General features: G+C 44.6%; 1 protein-coding gene across 1 annotated transcript in view; it reads right to left on the reverse strand.

Annotated features, from left to right (window-relative positions):
- Window positions 1-8,988: 8,988 nt before the first annotated feature.
- The window catches only part of Ccdc25 (coiled-coil domain containing 25), a 39,122-nt gene continuing 29,204 nt past the window's right edge, over window positions 8,989-18,906 (reverse strand). Inside the window, exons 7-8 of the mRNA XM_023714731.1 lie at window positions 13,280-13,325; window positions 8,989-9,160 (exon numbers count right to left, since the gene is read on the reverse strand). Coding sequence (XP_023570499.1) covers window positions 9,131-9,160; window positions 13,280-13,325 — 76 coding nt within the window. The 3' untranslated portion in view covers window positions 8,989-9,130. The remainder of the gene's footprint in view (window positions 9,161-13,279; window positions 13,326-18,906) is intronic.

Below are 18,906 nucleotides of genomic sequence, written 5' to 3' on the forward strand. Positions count from 1 at the left end.
AGACCCTGGACAGCTTGGCTGTCTTTCCTGGGAATGAGGCACAGGGGGAAACATGGCGGGCCTCGCCCCATGTGGTGTGAGCAGCCTGCTTTGCCTGCTGCGTCACGTTGGATGTCGGGAATGGGGTGCTGGGGAGCAGGTGCAGATAGCGGCTAACACCCAATTCAAACCTCAAAAGCTATTTCATGGGGGAGGAATCCAACCACTCGGTAAGAGAGAATGACAGCCAGAACCACTGTGAGGCTTCTGTCAGGTCACTTTCTAACAAACAAGCGGCTTCAGAAAGTCATAAGCATCCACACACTGTCCCATGTGTTCATGCTGAGGCTGAGACCTCCTGCTTTGGGTGTCCTGCGGGTTATAGGAGGGTAAAGGAGCTTCCGTGACCTCTATGGTCACTTCCAGCTTCCGCGGGCTTGCTCTCTCCTGCCACCTGCTGGTCCAACCCTCCATCTCTTGTTTTTCCAGAACCCTGGTGGCATGCATTCAGGATAATATGATTCCGAGCAGCTCTGCCACCCACAGTTCCACCCAGGAGCTTCCAGAGCCATAAGTTCCTAGATGGCCTGGCTGGAAGAGACCTCAGAGCTCATCCCAAGCAGAGCTGTCACACAGGAAAACTTGAAAATGTAACCTTCAAATCTGTGTTACGTAATGTATCATTTGCTAGATGCAAAAGTCTCAAAGCAGAAAGCAAGAAGTGGTGAGCACATCGATATTTCATGTGCGGAATTTCAAGGCACATCTTGCAAAGGATAGCAAAGCCAGTAGCGCAGCAGCTACAAATGGAAGGATAACTCCACGGACCACACTGAATCGAATCTACTCTCCATTCCCACCATTCCAAGCCACGAGGGGCCTTCAAGAACTTCAGGGTGGACCCAGTCATGGTGATGCCCACAGACAACCACAGCACTTGGGAGGCTAAGGCAAGAAGATGGATGTGAGGTGGAGGCCAGTCTAGACGAGTCTAGACAGTGAGTTTGAGACCTATAGGCCAGCCTTTGGCATGTCTTCCCATTAAGACTGATCTTATTTCTCACCTGGAGCATTTGAAAAGCAAGAAGCTGGCTGAAGAGGTCCACAGTGCTAGATGAGGGGTCAACAGTGGCAGTTGGCCAAGTTGGAGTGGCTTCATTTGGAAGTGGAGTGTTCATCCAGGAAAATGGAGGCAGAGGAAGGAGGCTGGGCTCCAGTGAAGCCTACTGTTGTGATGCACTGAAGAGGGCAGCCTGCCATGGCAGAGGACTGGAGCCTTAGAGGGGCTGTGGTGGGGAAGGGTTAAAAGGACCCAGCTTGGAAGCGCATTCCAAGAAGCAGAACTGTGGCCCTCGAGATGCCAGCAGTCAGCCAGAAGAATCCATAGAAGGGCCCCAGGAAGAATTTGTGTTGAGGCTATAGCTGCTTTGGGGTCACTGTTGTGGTTTATATCTAGATGTTCCTCCAAAGTCTCATACACTCATAGGGGAGCTTGGGGAGCTGAATGGCCCATGGGGACATGACACCCACCTGTGGATTAACACACTGAGTTTTCAGGGAAATGTAGTGTTGGGAGGTGGAGACTTTGAAGAGGAGGTACCTTCCCCAGAGGTGTGGTCTAGAGGTGTCTCTCTCCTTCTGCTTCCTGACCATCATGCTGTGAGCAGCTCTCCTCGGCCATGTGCCCCTACCGCACTGGTCTGCCTTAGAGCCAAGCAGCTGTGGACCAAACCATGACCCAAAATGAACCTCTCCTCCTTCGCACTGTGGGTGTCAGGCGTTGTGTCTTAGTGAGGAGAAAGTGACTGAGAGAGCCACCAATAGCCCGACTATAGCAATGCTTATTATGAAAGACCTCTTTCTCTAGCCCTTGCCCACCGCCCTGGCCTAGCACACACAGGGGCTAGTCCTCCTTGTACCTACCTTCTCTAGCCCTTTTCCCAATTCTGATGGAGCTGAAGAAGAGGCAGGGTGAAGACTCTTCTTGAACCAAGAAGAGGGCTGAAGTTTAGAATTACATGAGACACTGAAAGTTGGATTTGAACAAAATGAGACTGGTCATACCTACAGGGCAGCTACTATTTTTAAATGGAACTGTTTTTGGATCTGAAAGTCATAGAATCTGATCTGTTCCTCCATAATGCCATCAAAGTGACAAAGAGAAATCAGAGCATTGTTGAAGAAAGTGATAGGAGGAAAAAGTCTCTTCATTTTTCCTATTGTACAACTCCTTCAATGTATCACTTATTTATTGGCTTTTCTTGTAAGACTTAAGTTCCATGTGGCACTACATGGCCACACAGAGGCAGTTACCTCTTCAGGAAAGTGATACCCTCCCTCATTCACACAGTGTGAACTGTCTTGTCTTACCTTTCTCTCTTGAATCAAGTGCCTGGTCTTGCAGCACTAGAATTCAGGGTTTCTGTTCCACTGTGTCTTCATTTTCAAGTTGGTAAAGAGAAGCTGACAGGGGAGAAATGGTTCATCATGGGTCATAGGTGTAAAAAGAGTAGAAGAGCTGTATGTTAAAGTGCACCCCACCTCACCTGGGATAGAAAGTTGCCTCAGGTCTCGGTCTGGGGTTCTCTCTTTCTCTCTCTCTCTCTCTCTCTCTCTCTCTCTCTCTCTCTCTCTATCTCTCTCTCTTCCCCCTTCCTTCCGCCTCTCTCCTGCTCTCCCTCTCTCTCTCTCCTCCTTCCTCCTTCCCTCCCTCCCTCTCTCCCTCCCCACCTCTCTGATTTTAACAGTCAAAGGAGTCTATGAAGAGACAATTTGCCCCACCTTTTGATGTCCAGGCAGAGGGTGGTTGTGACACAACAGATGAACACCTAATCCTCTTGCTCCTGTCCATGTCTGGACTAATCATCTGCTCCCAGTCCCAGCTGCCAGCTGTGAACCCCAGGAAGCTGCACCTCTGAGTTTAGATGTTCTAGGAGGCAAAAACAGAGAGAAGCTGCTGTCTCCTCTCTCTGGCTGAGCCACTGATTTCTCCAGGACAAGGGGCCGGCAGAATCCCTGGGCTCAGCTGATCCTGATCAAAAGCTTCTGTCTTTAAATGAAAAACAAACAAAAACCCCAGTGGTAATCCCACCAGCTGCACTAAGGGGAACTGGGAACAGTTTTCACCATTTACCCTTTTTGACCTTTTGAGTTTTGAACCCTGTATACCTACTGATGTAAACAGGAAAAATGCTTACAAGTCTCCCAGACCCTAAGGCCCAAAAGAGTCTCCAGGAGAGTTACAAGGGCCTGAAGGAGAGGGCAGCTGCTGAGAGGGGAGGCTGTGTTTCTTTCACCCTTTGGTCTTGATGATGCAGCACCAGCCTCAGGGCCTAGCTTGTCTTAATAGAAGTGAAGAAAAAAGAAGTCAAAGTAGTTGGGGTGTTTTATTGAATGAAGTTTTGCTCTAAGCACCAACCAATCATTGGTTTTAAACATGGCACCATAATACCCTCTTCCAAGGTTAAGAAAAGAGGAAGGGAGAACAAGGCAGGGAGCAGCTTCCCTTGGGCTGGGGATGGGAACATGAGCCACTTTGCTTCTTACTGAAAACAGAAAACACTTTCTACTTGTAGGCACCAGGAAAGCCTTTGAGAGACCAAATGTAAGTTTTATCTGTTTCAGATTGTCTTGAGTCTATCTTGCGTTGTGATAACAAAATACCTGAGGCTGGGTACTGTATAAGAAGAGGTTTCCCTCACTCACAGTTCAAGAGGAACTTGGGGGTTCAAGAACATAGTACCAGCTTCTGCTTGGCTACAGGAACCCTAAAATGTTCAGAGTTTCAAAGGGATGCCATCACATGAAGCCAAGGGCTTCACATCAAAGACAGCTCTGGCAAGGCTGGGCTGCCTAAAAGACACTGCACAGTGCCTTCAGTGATTTTGTCTTTTTCCACCTGTGGCTCGAACTCGTTGACCCTGGATTGAGTCTTCACAGTGGGGGTCAAAATGGTTTAAGACCAATAGACCCGCCTTTACCACCTGAAAAATCCCAATTCTCTCCTGAAACCACAAGCAAATGTCAGCCTTCTGTATGTGAAGCAAACTGCTGAGGCAGAAAGCAAAACAACAGCAGGAGCCTGGGCTGCACAGGCCTCTGCTAGGCAGGATGTGAAATGTCAGGCCACTGGTCTATTTTTACTGCAGTGGTTACAAGATGATGGTTGATGTGGAAAGGAAACACAATACTGACTTTGGAGAATTCCTTCTTTTTTCCAGTCTTAAATATTGACACCTACTCACTGAGAACCCAGAAATCTGCATGGATTTCTAAAGCGAGCGATTATTTCCCCTGGCCACCAATCCTTGACTCGTCACAGATGCAGAAAGTACAGAGTCAGCAGTGCCCAACAACACATGCCAGGGGCAGAGAACATGTTTTTTATTTCATCCGGCCACATTGTGGATGCACAGGCACCACCACTAAGGTGGAAAGCTTGGAGTTTCACCAACAACCGAGAGTTATGAAGTCAGACAAAATAAGCCATTTTCTTTTCTTTTTCTTCTTTTTTTTTTTTTTTTAATGTATTTGATTGTTGCAGGATCTCACTATGCAGCTCAGACTCATGATCTTCCTGCTTTCAACCTCCCCAGTGCTATGATTATAGGCATGCGCCACCATGCCCAGACTCTGGCCGCCTCAGCCCGCCCTGGGGGCGGGTCTGGCGCAGCATGTGGTGCCAGGGAGGGAACTGAAGTCCCTGAGCTTGCCTAAGCTGGTGCTGTAGTCCACTGAGCTATCTCACCGCCCTCACCAGTTGGTTTTTGACAGAGGGTTCTATTAAGTAATGATAAATCATGGGTAGATGGCTTTAGATGTCTGTATTTTGAGTGTACTGGTAAGTCCACCTAGTATATACATGCATCTTTACCTTTTCCCGTATGAAGTCTCTGATTTTAAACTACTTTCTCCTCATAATTTACTCAAACATTCAAACTCCAGAATTCTAGTAAGACAGCTAAGTGGCAAGGGGCACAGGTGCCCTTGTTAGAGAAAAATAACTCTAATGTCCTCTGATAAACATTTAAGAATCCATATATGCTTTTGCAGCTGGGAGAAAAAACCTATTACTGTAACTCTCCACAAACACTAAGTAAACATTACAGTAAGCTCTATAACCAGAGGATAAAATCTGTAGAAGATACTAATTCAGGACCCTACCTTCATCACGGAAGCCACTCCAGAAGTCTTCACATTTGCACAATCAGCCTTGCTGTTGTAGATATGGCTCTTGAGCTAATGGTTCCAGTGCTGAAGTTTGGCCCACACGGCACAGGTGAAACCCTAAGGAGATGGGGCCTAGCAGGAGGTGACTGGGCAATGGCAGCTCTCCACCCTCATCAATGTATTAATACAACCTCAGTTTTTATTTCTTTATTCATTTATTTTGTGGAACCGGAGATTGAACTCAGGCCCTTGTGCTTGCCAGCCAAGCACTTATTCTATTGAGCTATCTCCCCGGCCCCATCACTGTATTAATGGGTTTGTTTTCATGATGGGTTGTTAGGAAGCAAGGCCACCCTGCACACTTACCTTGTCCTGCATGGAACTGCTTCCCTTTCCACTTCTCCATACTGTGATGCTGCCACTGGGGGCCTTGCCAGGATGCCAGCACTACGCTCTCTAGCCCATCTTAGCACCAGAAGCACAGGCCAATAAAACTTCTTATAAAGCCCCTAGCCTCAAGTATTTTGCTATAGCTGCACTAAATAGACTAAAGCATCAGTCTCAATTTCAAGCAGATCCCTGGGAACTTGGGAGAGGAGAGGACAGGGGATCAGCTTACAAACTCCAAGCACTAGCACTCGGATGCAGGCTTTGAGCCTCAGGTTCTTCAATCTTCCTCCTGGAAACCTTAGGAGATCTTTTCACTGGTTAGCTCCTTCTTCTGCAAAAGCAACTGAAAAGTTTCATTCATGACATGGAGCACAAGAAGCTCCTTCTCCCTAGTCACCTAAACCCAGGAACCAATTCCCATCATGAGACTAAGCTCTGGAAGACAGATGTTGGGTGAAACTGCACAAACTTTGAGACCTACTCAAACTATAGACTGTATTTTTACACATCACCCAGGACACACTGTATCTGTGGCTGGCATCATTTTTATTTTTATTTTTTTGCAATGAAGAGGCAATAAACGTCTCGCTGGACTCAGGTGTGCCTGGCAGAGCAGCTCTTGTGCTGTGTGGCATGAGCGTGAACATATCTGGGCCACAGCTGTGCTAGTCTCCTGAGCGGCCACACCCTGGACGAGGGTCAAGACTGACATTCAGCATGGTATTTGTTTCTAATTTTGGATCTTGATCATAGCTTGATTTTTTTAATAGTCTATTTTGAAACCAAAAGCTGCCCTGCACACTCTTAAATGGCCCTTTGAATATGGGGAATTTGTCATGCACATGCAGCATGTCACATTGAACCAAAAAAAGCAGGCTTCAATACTATGACTCAGGAAAAACTGGAAAATTTCCTTTACCGCCCTACTCAATTTTCCTTATAAACTGTTCCAGCTCAGAAAAGAGAACTTCCTCTTCTTAGACAGATGCAGGTGTGGGTGGTAGAGCTTCAGTCTCCAACTGGGCGCTGGAGCTGTGTCCTCCCCGACCCCCCATCTTGGGGTTATGCATAGCTCACACCATCTTTCCCAAGTGGGGGACAATTGGCACCAAGTAGTTAAAAGGCTCACTACAGATCCATGCTTCCAGCTAAAAGCAACACAAGACACAAAAGGATGCTGACAGGGTTCAACAGAAGAGTGGCAGTCTGTCAAAATCCTTGATATTCTGGCAAACTTTCCAGTACCTGTCCCAACACAAGCGCTGGCAAACCTTCCTTGCCCAAGGATTGTGGCCCCAGACAAAAGCAGGAAATAAATGGGAAGTCTAAAGCTGTCCAAACAGAACAGGAGCAGTTTGTAAAGTTAAAGGGCTAACAATGCAACCCTCACCTGAAATTAAGAGACAGAGCTGGTGAGGGGCCTCACTTCCACAGCTCAGGTTGCACAGATGTGATCAGAGACATGGTCCGTATACGGTACAAAATGCATTTTCTCATCAAAACTTTGGGAAATATGCCAATGGCAAGAAATAAGAGGACTTCAATGCCAAGAGTCCGACCTGTCATCCAGGAACCTGCATGTCAAGAGGTTCCTGATTTCTCCTAGAACCAAGGGAGCCATACAAAATAAAACACAAGTAGAAGGAAATCAGCCTAGAACTGGAGGTGAGGCCCTAAGTTCAACTCAGAATTCAGAAGAGGCCTAGACATGTTGAAGCAGTAGAGAGAAGAACTATTTATGCTTGAAGCTCTAGCCATATGGTGCCCTGTGGCGCACAAAGGAACCTGTGGTGTTACTACCCAGTGCTTCAGCAGTGCCAGCAATGACCACCAGGCACAGGGCTGAGGGACAGGGACGGCACAGCTGCTGGTGCACAGGCAACCTAGAATGTCTGCGGAAGGCCAGCCCCCAGGGCACAGTGGGCGTCTGGGGAGGCAGGCAGTTCCCAGCAAGGACACTCCTCTCGAACATGGCAGAATGGGTTAGCCTGGCAGGGTTTGGCACTCCCCTGGCAGGCGTGATGCTCAGGGCTTGCAGAACAAGCCTGTGATAAATGTACTTTCACAGCAAGATCACTCTCCACCCTGGGTTAGGGATTTTCTACAAAGTAAATTCTAAGAATTTATATATCAGTGTCCATCCAGATTTTAAAAAAGATACTTTATTATATTTTTTAATTGTGTAACTCAAGTCTAAGTACCATTCACACACACACATTCTCTGTGGTCTCTGGTGCTGTCTTCCATACTCCCTCAAAATTGGGCTAATGACTAATGCCTCAGGGAATTTTCCAGTTCAACCCCATACGCCAACTTGGCATAAATGGAACCACTGGTCTTTTAGGTTTCACCCACAGAGCCAAAGTGCTCCAACAGCTAGAAGGTTTAGTGTAGACCCTTTTTGCCGTGTTAGCTAACAGTGCTGTGGGCAGCGTCCTGACAGTGTTACAATGTAAATGTGCATGCTTATTATCCAGCCACCTGTGTTCGGTCGCCTCACACAGTGAAATAAGAATTTATCTACTGGCCAGAATCACACTGGGCAGCAGGTGTTTCTGACAAGCAGTAATTATATATTCAGTTACTGAGTCTACAACTGAGAAATTAGAACTCTGGGGTTACAAAACTTCAATCTATTCCAAGGTAAGGAAAGGAACAACTTGGCTGACTACAGAAATGCTTGATTTTCTTCTAAAATTGTAATCCAATATGGGCTTTTGATTCATGCTATATCCAAAGACAAAGTCAGGTCACCTGTGTCTCCCAAACAATTCACAGAGCATCCCTTCCTGTCTCCCTCTGTGCTGAGGCTGGACTCCAGATACTGGAAGCTGTTCCATCTGTGGCCCTGGTCACTTGGCGCTCAGGGAACAACTGCCACAAGGCCACGTTAATAGACCAACTATTTCTTTAAATATGATACTACCAAACCTGAGGCCCCAACTCTGAGTGGGGACAAGCCAAGAGCTGAGGGGCACGACACCACCACAATCAGACGACACGAGGGAATGTGGCTGTTGAAGCCAGCAGTCTTCTGAAATATCACTATCATCTTCCAAACCTATATCCCTCTTTTCTTTTTTTTTTTAATCAGGAAATCAGAAACAGGAACATAGGCCTGAACTGCCCACAAACACATTCTTCTTAGCAAAAGTGAAGATATTTTAGGACATGGAAAGCATTTCAAGACATCTGTTTTCAGGGATGGACCACAGCCACACAGATACTTTTCAGAGTTGGTCTGTTCCAATGTCTATCTCAAGAGCAAGGGCAGTCGGCTTCCATGAGGCACTGAGACATGATCTGGCAAAAATATTTTCACTTTCCTAAAGTTATATGTCATCTTCAAGTTCATCAGTATACACACAGACACACACAGACACAGACACACACACACACACACACACACACACACACATAATCTGTCCCTTTCTCTCAGCAAAAACAGAGAACCTTTTTTAAAACTCAAAACAAAGAATCTCCGTGTAGAATGAAGGCAGAATTTTGGTTGTTTTTTAAATTCAGAATGAAGACAAAATCAAAAAGTCTGCAATGGTCTCTACATTCACATCTTTCAAGTCCTTTTCTCCTTTCACATGAATTCATCTGAATCATTGCCGTCCTGTAGGAAACAAAATAGAGAAACTATAAAAGCCTTGCAAATAAATAACTTAATACTTTAAATTTACAATTAGAATCTTAACTGACAAGCCTATGTCCCATCCCTCATTCTCAGAGTGCAGAAAGTAAAAAGGACTAAACTCGCTCATTTCCTGTCCATCTTTATTAGTCCTCTGGGCTAGCAGGTGCCACTGAGTCATACCACTGAGTCACACCACTGAGTTAACATGGTTCCCAAATGATGACACCAGCCCTCATGTCATAAATGGGACTGTAGGAAAACGTGATTTTGTACAATAGTGGCTAAACCTAGCATGAAACTCATGTTTTGTTTTTAAATGAGTAACTATGAGATGGTGGATGTTAATCTGTTTCGCTACAATAACTTTTACCATGCACATGTACCCTATATTACCATGGTATGTACCTTAAATGGACATTAACTTTTTTTTTTGAAAAACGAATGATTAATCCTTTAACAACTATACTGAACACACACTGTCTCAATAGTTTTATGCCAACAGCTAACCTAAACTCCAGTCTGCTGAACCCCAAGACTGCTGAATTGTTTTTTGTTTGTTTTTGCAGTACTGGGGATTGAACCCAGGGCTTCCTGCACAGCAGGCAAGTGCTCTACCACTGAGTCACCCCAGCCTTCAAACAATGGCCTTATTATGGCCCTTCCTCCCTCATTTCTCCTTCGTTTTCCTCTGTCCCTCCCTTTTTCTTTCCTTTTCTTTTCCCTTTTTTTCCCTTTTCTTTTTTGAAAAGTCCTTAGAAAGCCAAGTATAATGTAGCTACCAAATTGGCCAGCTTGCCAATTTTGATTAAACAAAAACCTTCTGTAATGGCATTCAGAGTAAAGGGACCGATTTTTGTTCTGTGGTTTATGATAGTCCCGAAGAACAGGCACCCATGTGGATGCCAGGCTCCTCTGCCACATTCACCAGCAGAGGCCTGGTACACTGGCCTAACAATGTCACCTGAGCAGTACACTAGTTTTATCTTGACACCAGTGCTGTTAGTGATGGTGAGAGGTTAGGCTCACACATGCTCCTCTCGTGACAACCTCTGTTAGAGATGGCAGGGAAAGGCCAGGAGTAGGTACAACACAGTGGCAAGCCAGGAAGTCTGGGTTCATCTCCAGCTTTCCTCAGTGGCTCTCTCTCTGCCTCTCTTCCATTAGCACAAGGCACAGAGGCCATGATGCAGGTGCCTCAGGTAATGGCAGGGAGCAGACAGTTTGGAGTCGGTCCAGGCACAAGGCTGACTGTCCCAGAGTGCCCAACTCAAGTAATAGCATCTACATTGTCTGAAAGGGTCGCCATATATTTCCAAGCATCAGCTTTCTGACCTACTTACTTGGGGGGAACAACTTCTGGGCTGGTGACAGCCACATTGTGTTACTCCCTACAGAGGTTCTCAGTGAGATCCACAGAGGTCCTGCTTGTCTGAGGGTCTATGTTCTGGGATCAAAGAAAATTTTAACTACTTATCTGAGATCTGAGACTATTTGGACAACTTTCCTATTTTAGATTCCTTCTACTTTGAGTCAATATGCTTTTCAATTTAACAACTAGGTTTCTCGTTACCCAGTATAAGCTGATAAACCAAAGGAATGTTATAAAGTAGTTGTTTATGATTCATAATAACAAATTTAAAAAGATTAAAAAGAAATGATGGATTGAAGAGATTATCCTAAATAGAAGCCTGATAATTTAAAGTTAAAATCAACTTCAGAGTGAAAGTATTCTTCCTGATAAACTTGTATAAATGAAACAATCAAGTCTTTATTTTATATAAACAGCCCTTGAATAAAAATTAACTGTAGTGAAATGCTGTACCATTTCTTTAGTTCTTTTTCTTTTTCTTTTTACCATTTTGTATTCTCTTAAAAAAATTAACTGACCATGCTGCCAAATTAAAGTATAAAGCTTGTATTTCCTAACAGAAGACGATTACAAGAAGAATTAAAACTTTTCCTTCTGAATGTGGGTGAGGAGAGATATGTCTGTCCACTAAAGAGAAACAAAAATAATGCAAAATTTCCTTCAGAACTTGAACTCAAACCTACAGCTCAGGTACACGGGCATGAAGAAACAGACTATGAGCAGGGTAGCATGGGTGGTAATTTTTAGGTCTGCAAATTAATTCTTAGTCTTGAAACTAGCACGTGTCACTAATCAGATGGTGTTCATATACATGTGGTATACAGTTGGACTTCTGCATCTGTGCATACAAATGCAGGTGGAAAATACTATTTTTAAAAGATCTGTTCTAAACATGTACAAAGATACTTTCTTTTCTTTTTTTTTCTTTTGGTGGAACCGGGGATTGAACTCAGGCCCTTGTGCTTGCCAGGCAAGCGCTTATTCTACTGAGCTATCTCCCCAGCCCCAGGAATGCAAGTTTTAATGTGGTTTTACTTAATTTAAATAGCATATGCAATTAATAGCTCGCACATGACCTAGTGCCAATCTAAAGTATGTACTTTAAGATTATTTAATAAAACCTGCAACTTCCAAGTATATTCACAGTTTCAATTTCATCTAAGGACTATTATTCACTCAACACTTCAATTTGCTCCCTCTGACACTGCGGCATAACTGGGGAACGAAGTCTGCAAGTCTCTAACTCGGTTCCAATGAAACAGGTGTGGATATTAAAAAGATCCCTTTGGGGGGCCTGTCCCTAGCTCAGGCCTTTAAGTGGCTGCTTCCACAAAGCTGTCAGCCTCGGGTTGCTGGAGTTCGAACCTCACAACTTTCCCACTGGCCAAAAGTGCCCTGAAGGCATTCGAGGAACAAAAAAAAAAAAAAAAATCCTTATTCCAATGGGGCTGGTGAGATGGCTCAGTGGTCTGGAGCACCTACTTAGAACAAGCTAAGCCAAGCAAAACACAGGGACCGCGGTTCGGTCCCCCAGCACCACATGCCGGCCAGCCCCGCCCCCTGGTGTGCTGAGCTGGCCACACACACACACACACACACACACACACACACACTAAATAAAAGATAATACTTAAAAAAAAAAAAAAGATCCCTTTGGCACTAGGCCATGGATCACCATTTCCCCAGTGCCAGGAACATGAAAACAGCCAATTTTGTCACTTAGGCTCCAGAATAAGAACTCAAGGTTAGAACGTTTACTTTCTTTTTCATGAAGGTGATCATTTTATTCCTGCTGTTACACTGTAGAATCGAGTCACAGATGAACAAATCAGGGCACTTTGTGGGTCTGACAACGGGGGAGTCCTGTGCTACAGGCTGGATCTGGACTGGCCCCAGGGGCCCAGGGGCTGCAGGCTTGGTTTCCAGGCACTAGAGGTGGAACTTTTAAGAGGCAGGGCTTGGCAGTGGAAGTACAATGGGGCCCCTTTCCTGGCTGCCAGGGGTGAGCAGCTTACTCTGCCGCTGCTTCTACCACAACAGGCTGCCTCTCCCCTGGCCCAAAAGCAGTGAGGCCAACTGACCATGGGCTGAAATCTCCAAACAGTGAGTCAGACAAAACTTTTTTAAAAAATCATCTCAGGTATTTTGTTATAGCAGTGGAAGGCCAGCACATTCTAATGTATACTAATGGGCCTGTACTTCCCAGTAAACACAGAATGACAATGTCTTTCTAAAAGTAAGCTATTTAGGGGCTGGCGAGATGGCTCAGTGGTCTAAAGCACCTACTTGGAACAAGCTTAGCAAAGCACAGGGACCCCGGTTCAATCCCCAGCACCACATGCCAGCCAGCCCCGCCCCCTGGTGGGCTGAGCTGGCCACACACACACACACACACACACACAATAAATAAATAAATAAATGTAATAAAAAAAATTAAAAAAAATTTTAAAAGTAAGCTATTTGGGCTGTGGATAGAGCTCAGTGGCACAAGTGCCTGAAGCGCAAGGGCCTGAGTTCAACTTCTAGCACCAAAAAAAATGAGCTATTGAAACATATGAGAAAAGTCAACAGGGAAATGGGGCAATGCCTATCAGAACTCAGCCTGAGCACAGCACAACAGTTTTCAACCACGGAATGTGCTTTATAATATCACTGTGGCCAGTAACTCACTTATTAAAAATGCTAGTGAATTATTTCAAGGTACATTAAAGCATATAACTTGAACACACCTGATTTGAAGACATATTCTCAGCTTTCATTAATGATGAATAGCTCCTAGGAGAAAAGAAAATATTTAAAATGAAGTTATTTAGTCAATGAGCATTTCACGAACATTTACCACCCAAGTGGGGCCAGAATTCTCACCTATATGAAAGCAAAACATGTTTTACCTTTTCCTAGGCCATATGTTTCCTCTGAGTTTCACCCATTAATCTAACTGCCTCTGTGATAGCTGTCTCAAAGGTATTTTGGGGTTTCTACATCTAATGCATGGTCTGTCTCTTACTGAAACCAATTTCAGTCCCCTGTACTGCCTGCTACTCCCTAGCTCAAAGAATGACACTGTCCATTCCACTTCAAACCCAAAACCCAGGAGTCCTTTTTGCCCTCCCCTCAATCCACGCTATCAACAGGTCACTGTACCTATAAATGTATCTCTCATTGGTCCGCTTTCACTGCACGTTCCTACCACAGTTCCAGCTCCCACCACCTGTGGACAACTGCCAATCGCTCTTCAGCTACCCACATCCACACTGGTTCTGTTTGTAGTGACTCCCTGAACTCACATGGTACCACCCTTCTGCTGGAAAGCTTTTGATGATGTGAAGAGCCATGCCCGGTATGAAGACAAACATGATCACTCAGGCCCTTCATGGACCAGCCCCTTGATCCACCTCCTCTCACTCCTGCTGGCCTAGACCTTCAGGATGTTAGTCCTGTTTGCTTTGCAGCTTCCCACCCAGCATCTTTGCACACAGCTCTCTCTGCCTAAAGCACTTTCCGGCCTTTTCAGCTAACTGCAGGCAGTCTGATCTCCACTTTAAGAACCACAGCAGCACAGAAGCTAATCCTGGTCCCTCATTCATTCACGACACACTGACTCATCACTCTGAATAGATATGCAGGGTCAGCCAAATAGCTCAGTGGATTAAAGCCCCTGCAAGCAGGTGCAGGGGCCAGGGGTTCAATCCCCGGGCCTGTTGTGCTGGCCCCACCCCCAGGGCACACTGAGACAGCAATTGAAACTGGGCATGGTGGTGCATGCCTGTAATCCCAGCTCTTAGAAGGCTGTAAAGAGGCAGATCACTATGAGTCCAATCCAGTAGTGAGACCCTGAACACCCTGTAGACCCTTCCCTAAAATACAAAAAAAAAAAAAAAAAAAAAAGAAAAAAAGAGAAAAAAATATGCGAAGCACTGCCATGTATACAGGGAGGTAGTGCTGCACAAGCCCTCCTGTAAAGGTGCTTATAATTAACACAGTATTACTGGTGAAGATAGCAACAGTGTGTATGAGGTAAAGAAAATGAAGGACGACAAAGCGGTTTCTTTGAGAGGCCAGGTAATCCTTTTAATCATTAGCCTTACAGTTACCTCTTTTACATGTGGTTACTAAATTCACCATACAAGTCTATTTCTACCCAATGTCACATGAAACGTGTAAAGGTTCCCTTATTACTTATATGAAATTTTGAACTAAATGAAACCTTTTAAACCACTGTACAATATCACTTTTCATTCTGTTTGCCTATATATGGCCTTGTCCCACCTTTTCATTCTTTGCCTCAAAAGCAGCAGTGTATACAGTAAGGACTGCAGAATTACAGACTTGAGTTTGAATTTCTGCTGTACCACTTCTGAGCGGCAACCGTCCACACATTGATCTCCTTGCTGAAGTGATCTCTGCCTCAAAACCCTCCTCCCCATTCTGCACACACTTACTGTATTGCTTTTATCCCCCCTCCCTTTTATTTTGAGATGGACTTTGCTATACAGTTAAGGCCCACCTAGAATGCACTGCATAGCCCAGACAGATCTTGAACTTGCAGCAAGCCTCCTTTCTCAGCCCCCAAGTGCTGGGATTGCAGGTGTGCACTACCATACCCGACTTTTTGTCACTTCCTGAAGCAGCTCTGGAAGTTCTTTCATGAGCATCTTTAGTTATGCTGCTGTGGCTGCTCACATGTCCTGAATCAATTGAAAACATTTACCCTCCATGGTCATTTTTACTGTAGGGAAGAGCCAGAAGTCATGCAGTACCAGATCCAGTCAGTGCACAGGGTGGAGAACGACACAACATAATGTTTTCACCTGACATAAATTTGCCTTACACATTTTGAATCAATTCAGGACAGTGAGACAGCCATGACAAAGCAACTAAAGACCTTCAGGAAGGACGACTTCTAGAATTGCTTCAGAAAGTGGCAAGAACAATGAGATAAACTGTTTGAAGGTAGGTGGAGTATTTGGAGGATTCATGGCAATGTGCATTTTACTGTAATAAATTTTTTGAAGTATACTTCTAAGATACACCTTATATGTTAAATCAGAAGTTTAGAGCCTGTTGATGGAGTTTCACAAAAACTGCAAGATATAACTTGCAAACTGCAGCTCTGGATATGCCAAGGAAACCTTGATATGTCCCTGCATCCACTCCTGCATGACAACCTTGTCATGCGTTCTTCTGTCTTGTACAGCATGCTACAGAATGCTGTCTGTGTGGCCCATGTTTAACAGTTATAAACACAGAAATTGTGTTTCGGTATTCTGAGGCTTACAATGACTATTTAAAAATGCAAGTGACTAGTGACAGCTTACAAAATGGGAATGACTAGATAAACTCCTGAAGCAAAGATTTTACTTGTTAAAGACCGATAATTTTTCCCCTAAGTTCACATAAATATTTTAACTGTTATTATGAAAGGAAGCCCAAAGGGCTGGTGAGATAGTTCAACAGACTAAACACCTGCTTAGGCAAGCTCAGGACCAGGGTTCGATCCCCAGCCCCACATGCCACATGCTCCCCCCGCACCCTGAGCAGGCCACTGTGTCAATGCATGGTGATGCATGCCTGTAATCTCAGTGCTGGGAGGATCACAAGTCCAAGCTGCCTAGTGAGACCCTGTGCCAAATACAGAAATAAAAAGCCCAAGCGACATAGTCTTTTAATAAATGTCTTCGACTTAAACGCCTATATCTTTTAAAACTAGTAAAATTACACTAAATACATTTTAGTAATCTCTCTCTCTCTCTCATATATATATATATATATATATATATATATATATATCTCAATTCAAAACATAGAATAGTGTTTTTCTCAGGTAAATTATAACATCTATAAATTACTTGATTCATACTGAATAAAAGGGGGCCTGGCCCTAGCTCAGGCCTTTAAGTGGCTGCTTCCACAAAGCTGTCAGCCTCAGGTTGCTGGAGTTCAAACCTCACACCTCTCCAGCTAGCCAAAAGTGCCCTGAAGGCATTCGAGGAACAACAACAACAAAAAAAACCTTATTCCATACTGAATAAAACTTTTGAAATTGAATTAAAGGGCAGAAGAATAATGTATGTGGGCCTGAGAATCAAGTTATGTGACATAATTGCTTCTCAGATTTAGTTTTTCTTCTACAAAGAGCAGACAACAAAAATACCCACCTAATAAATGAGCTAACACAACTAAACACTTTTAGTGCAGTATCTAAACAGTTACCTATTCTCCCTTACTGAATCTTGTTAGTAAATACGTGCTATTATGTTTCTAACATCTAACATCCATGTCTCTTAAAAAAAATATATATATAGCTATGAAGGGTACAAAAAAGTGTGTCTTCAGCTTTCCCATATTCTAAACTACAACCAAAAAATAATGAACTTCTCCAAATCATCCATCACTCAGAATTTACAAACTTTTCTACACTGACAGAGTTGGTAATTTTTCTTTTACTCACAAATCCTAGGCCACATCATACATTTGAGTCTACACGTCAGTCTGTGTCTTGTTTGCAAATCATAACTCAGAATAACATTTTTATTTTAGCCTATTTGTGGTTTTTTTTCGGAACCAGGGATTGAACTCAGGTCCCTGTGCTTACCAGGGAAGCGCTTATTCCACTGAGCCATCTCCCTTGGCCAAAGATAGATTTTATTTATTTATTTTTTTTTTTGGTGGAACCGGGGATTGAACTCAGGCCCTTGTGCTTGCCAGGGAAGTGCTTATTCCACTGAGCCATCTCCCCAGGCCCATCATTTTTATTTTAAATGAAGTTAAGCATCCTGCTTTAGCAGAACCCCCAAGAGGAACACACGCATGGGAAGAACTAATGAAAAAAGCATATGACCATAATACCTACATTCTAACCCAACAGCCTAAGAGTCAACGGCATCCCAAGGAAATTAGGTCAAGACACAGCAAGACTCATCGTTTCCAAAGGCAACGTATGCTATTTACACTCTTTTTAGGAGGTGTCATGGTTTGGGGCTCTTGCAAGGGGAACAATATAATACAGGACACATTTTATAATAGTATTTTATAATGAATTACCCAAGAATCATATCCAAGAAGGGCAGGAAATAACATTTTTATTTTAAATGTCCACACACACAAATACAAAAGACTCTAGCTGAAGGCCTGGATCCTAATATTCTGCATGAATCCAGCTAAAAACCTAGAGCTCATAACAATGCCTGCCACAAGACCAACTGGAGGCCTTGAGCCCACAACGAAGTCTCATGCAGGTCCACTTCATGAATCTGTGCTGGAAAGGCCCAAAGGTCAATGGTGGAAGCTGGGACGCCTATGCCAGCAGGATGAAGGATCTGAGCTAGCAGGCTGGGGGATCCAAACTGGAGCCAGGAAGCAACGCTCAGGTTAAGCACCAGAGCTCCCCCAAAAGTACCACAGCCATCCTCAGAACAGTGAGGTCCCACGCTCCTCCAGTGATGAGGAAAGCCGAGTTCCCATCAGGAAAGCCAGTGTGACAAGCTTGTCCATGAGGCTGAGCAGTGCACCATCTTCCCCTCTGGGGCCGGGAAGCAAAGCTCAAGACGAGGACCCAAGCTCCTCCAAAGTTCACTGGGAAAGTCAGCATGACAAGGTCCTCCAGAGAACAGCCTGAGAGAACTAGCAGCTTCCAACAGCTTCTCCAAACTGTGTCCCTAATTTACAGCAGCTTCTCCTGTCCTGCCTTTAAGCTGCTGGCGACAGCCCTCAGGTGGGCCCCCTCATCCAGCACACTAGTTTAACTCAGCTGGGTGTAATAACTTGACCACCAGTTAGAAATCCACTCAGTTAGAAATCCACTACAGGGGTGTTATGGTGTGTGTCTAGGTGTCCCCCCAAAGCCTCCTGCAGTCTTGGGGCAGCTTCTGGAGTCTGTGATTGATTATTGTGGGTGTGGCTGCTGCACCTCCCTGGGGCAGGTAATCTGCATTTCAATGTAAGGTGGGAAGAGAAGCCAGCTGCTTGAGCTGCTGCTGCCCCTCCCTTGTGCTCTTGCTCTTTGCCACTGCCATGAAAGGTTGCTTTCTGCCATGTGCTGCTCTGCCTTGGAGCCAGCTGAGTATGGACTGAAACCTCCAGTAACTGAGAGCTAAATAAACCTTTCCTTCTTTCATTCTGAGTGTCAGGTACTTGTCCCAGCAATGAGAGAAGAGTAGCTAAGACAAGGGGTATACTCATAACATGGTATCTATAGAAAACCACAGGAAGAAATACGAATATCAGTCAAAGGAATAATTTCTCTTAGTCAAGAAAGAAAAAGGGCCTGATCAGCAGCAGCAGTACATATTTATATAGAATCAGTGGAGTGGCTGAATGATGCTCTCTCCAACCCCCACCTCACAGTGTCAAGTGT

This window comes from Octodon degus, unplaced genomic scaffold, assembly GCF_000260255.1.
Source record: "Octodon degus isolate 3935 unplaced genomic scaffold, OctDeg1.0 scaffold00036, whole genome shotgun sequence".
NCBI classification, from domain to species: Eukaryota; Metazoa; Chordata; class Mammalia; order Rodentia; family Octodontidae; genus Octodon; species Octodon degus.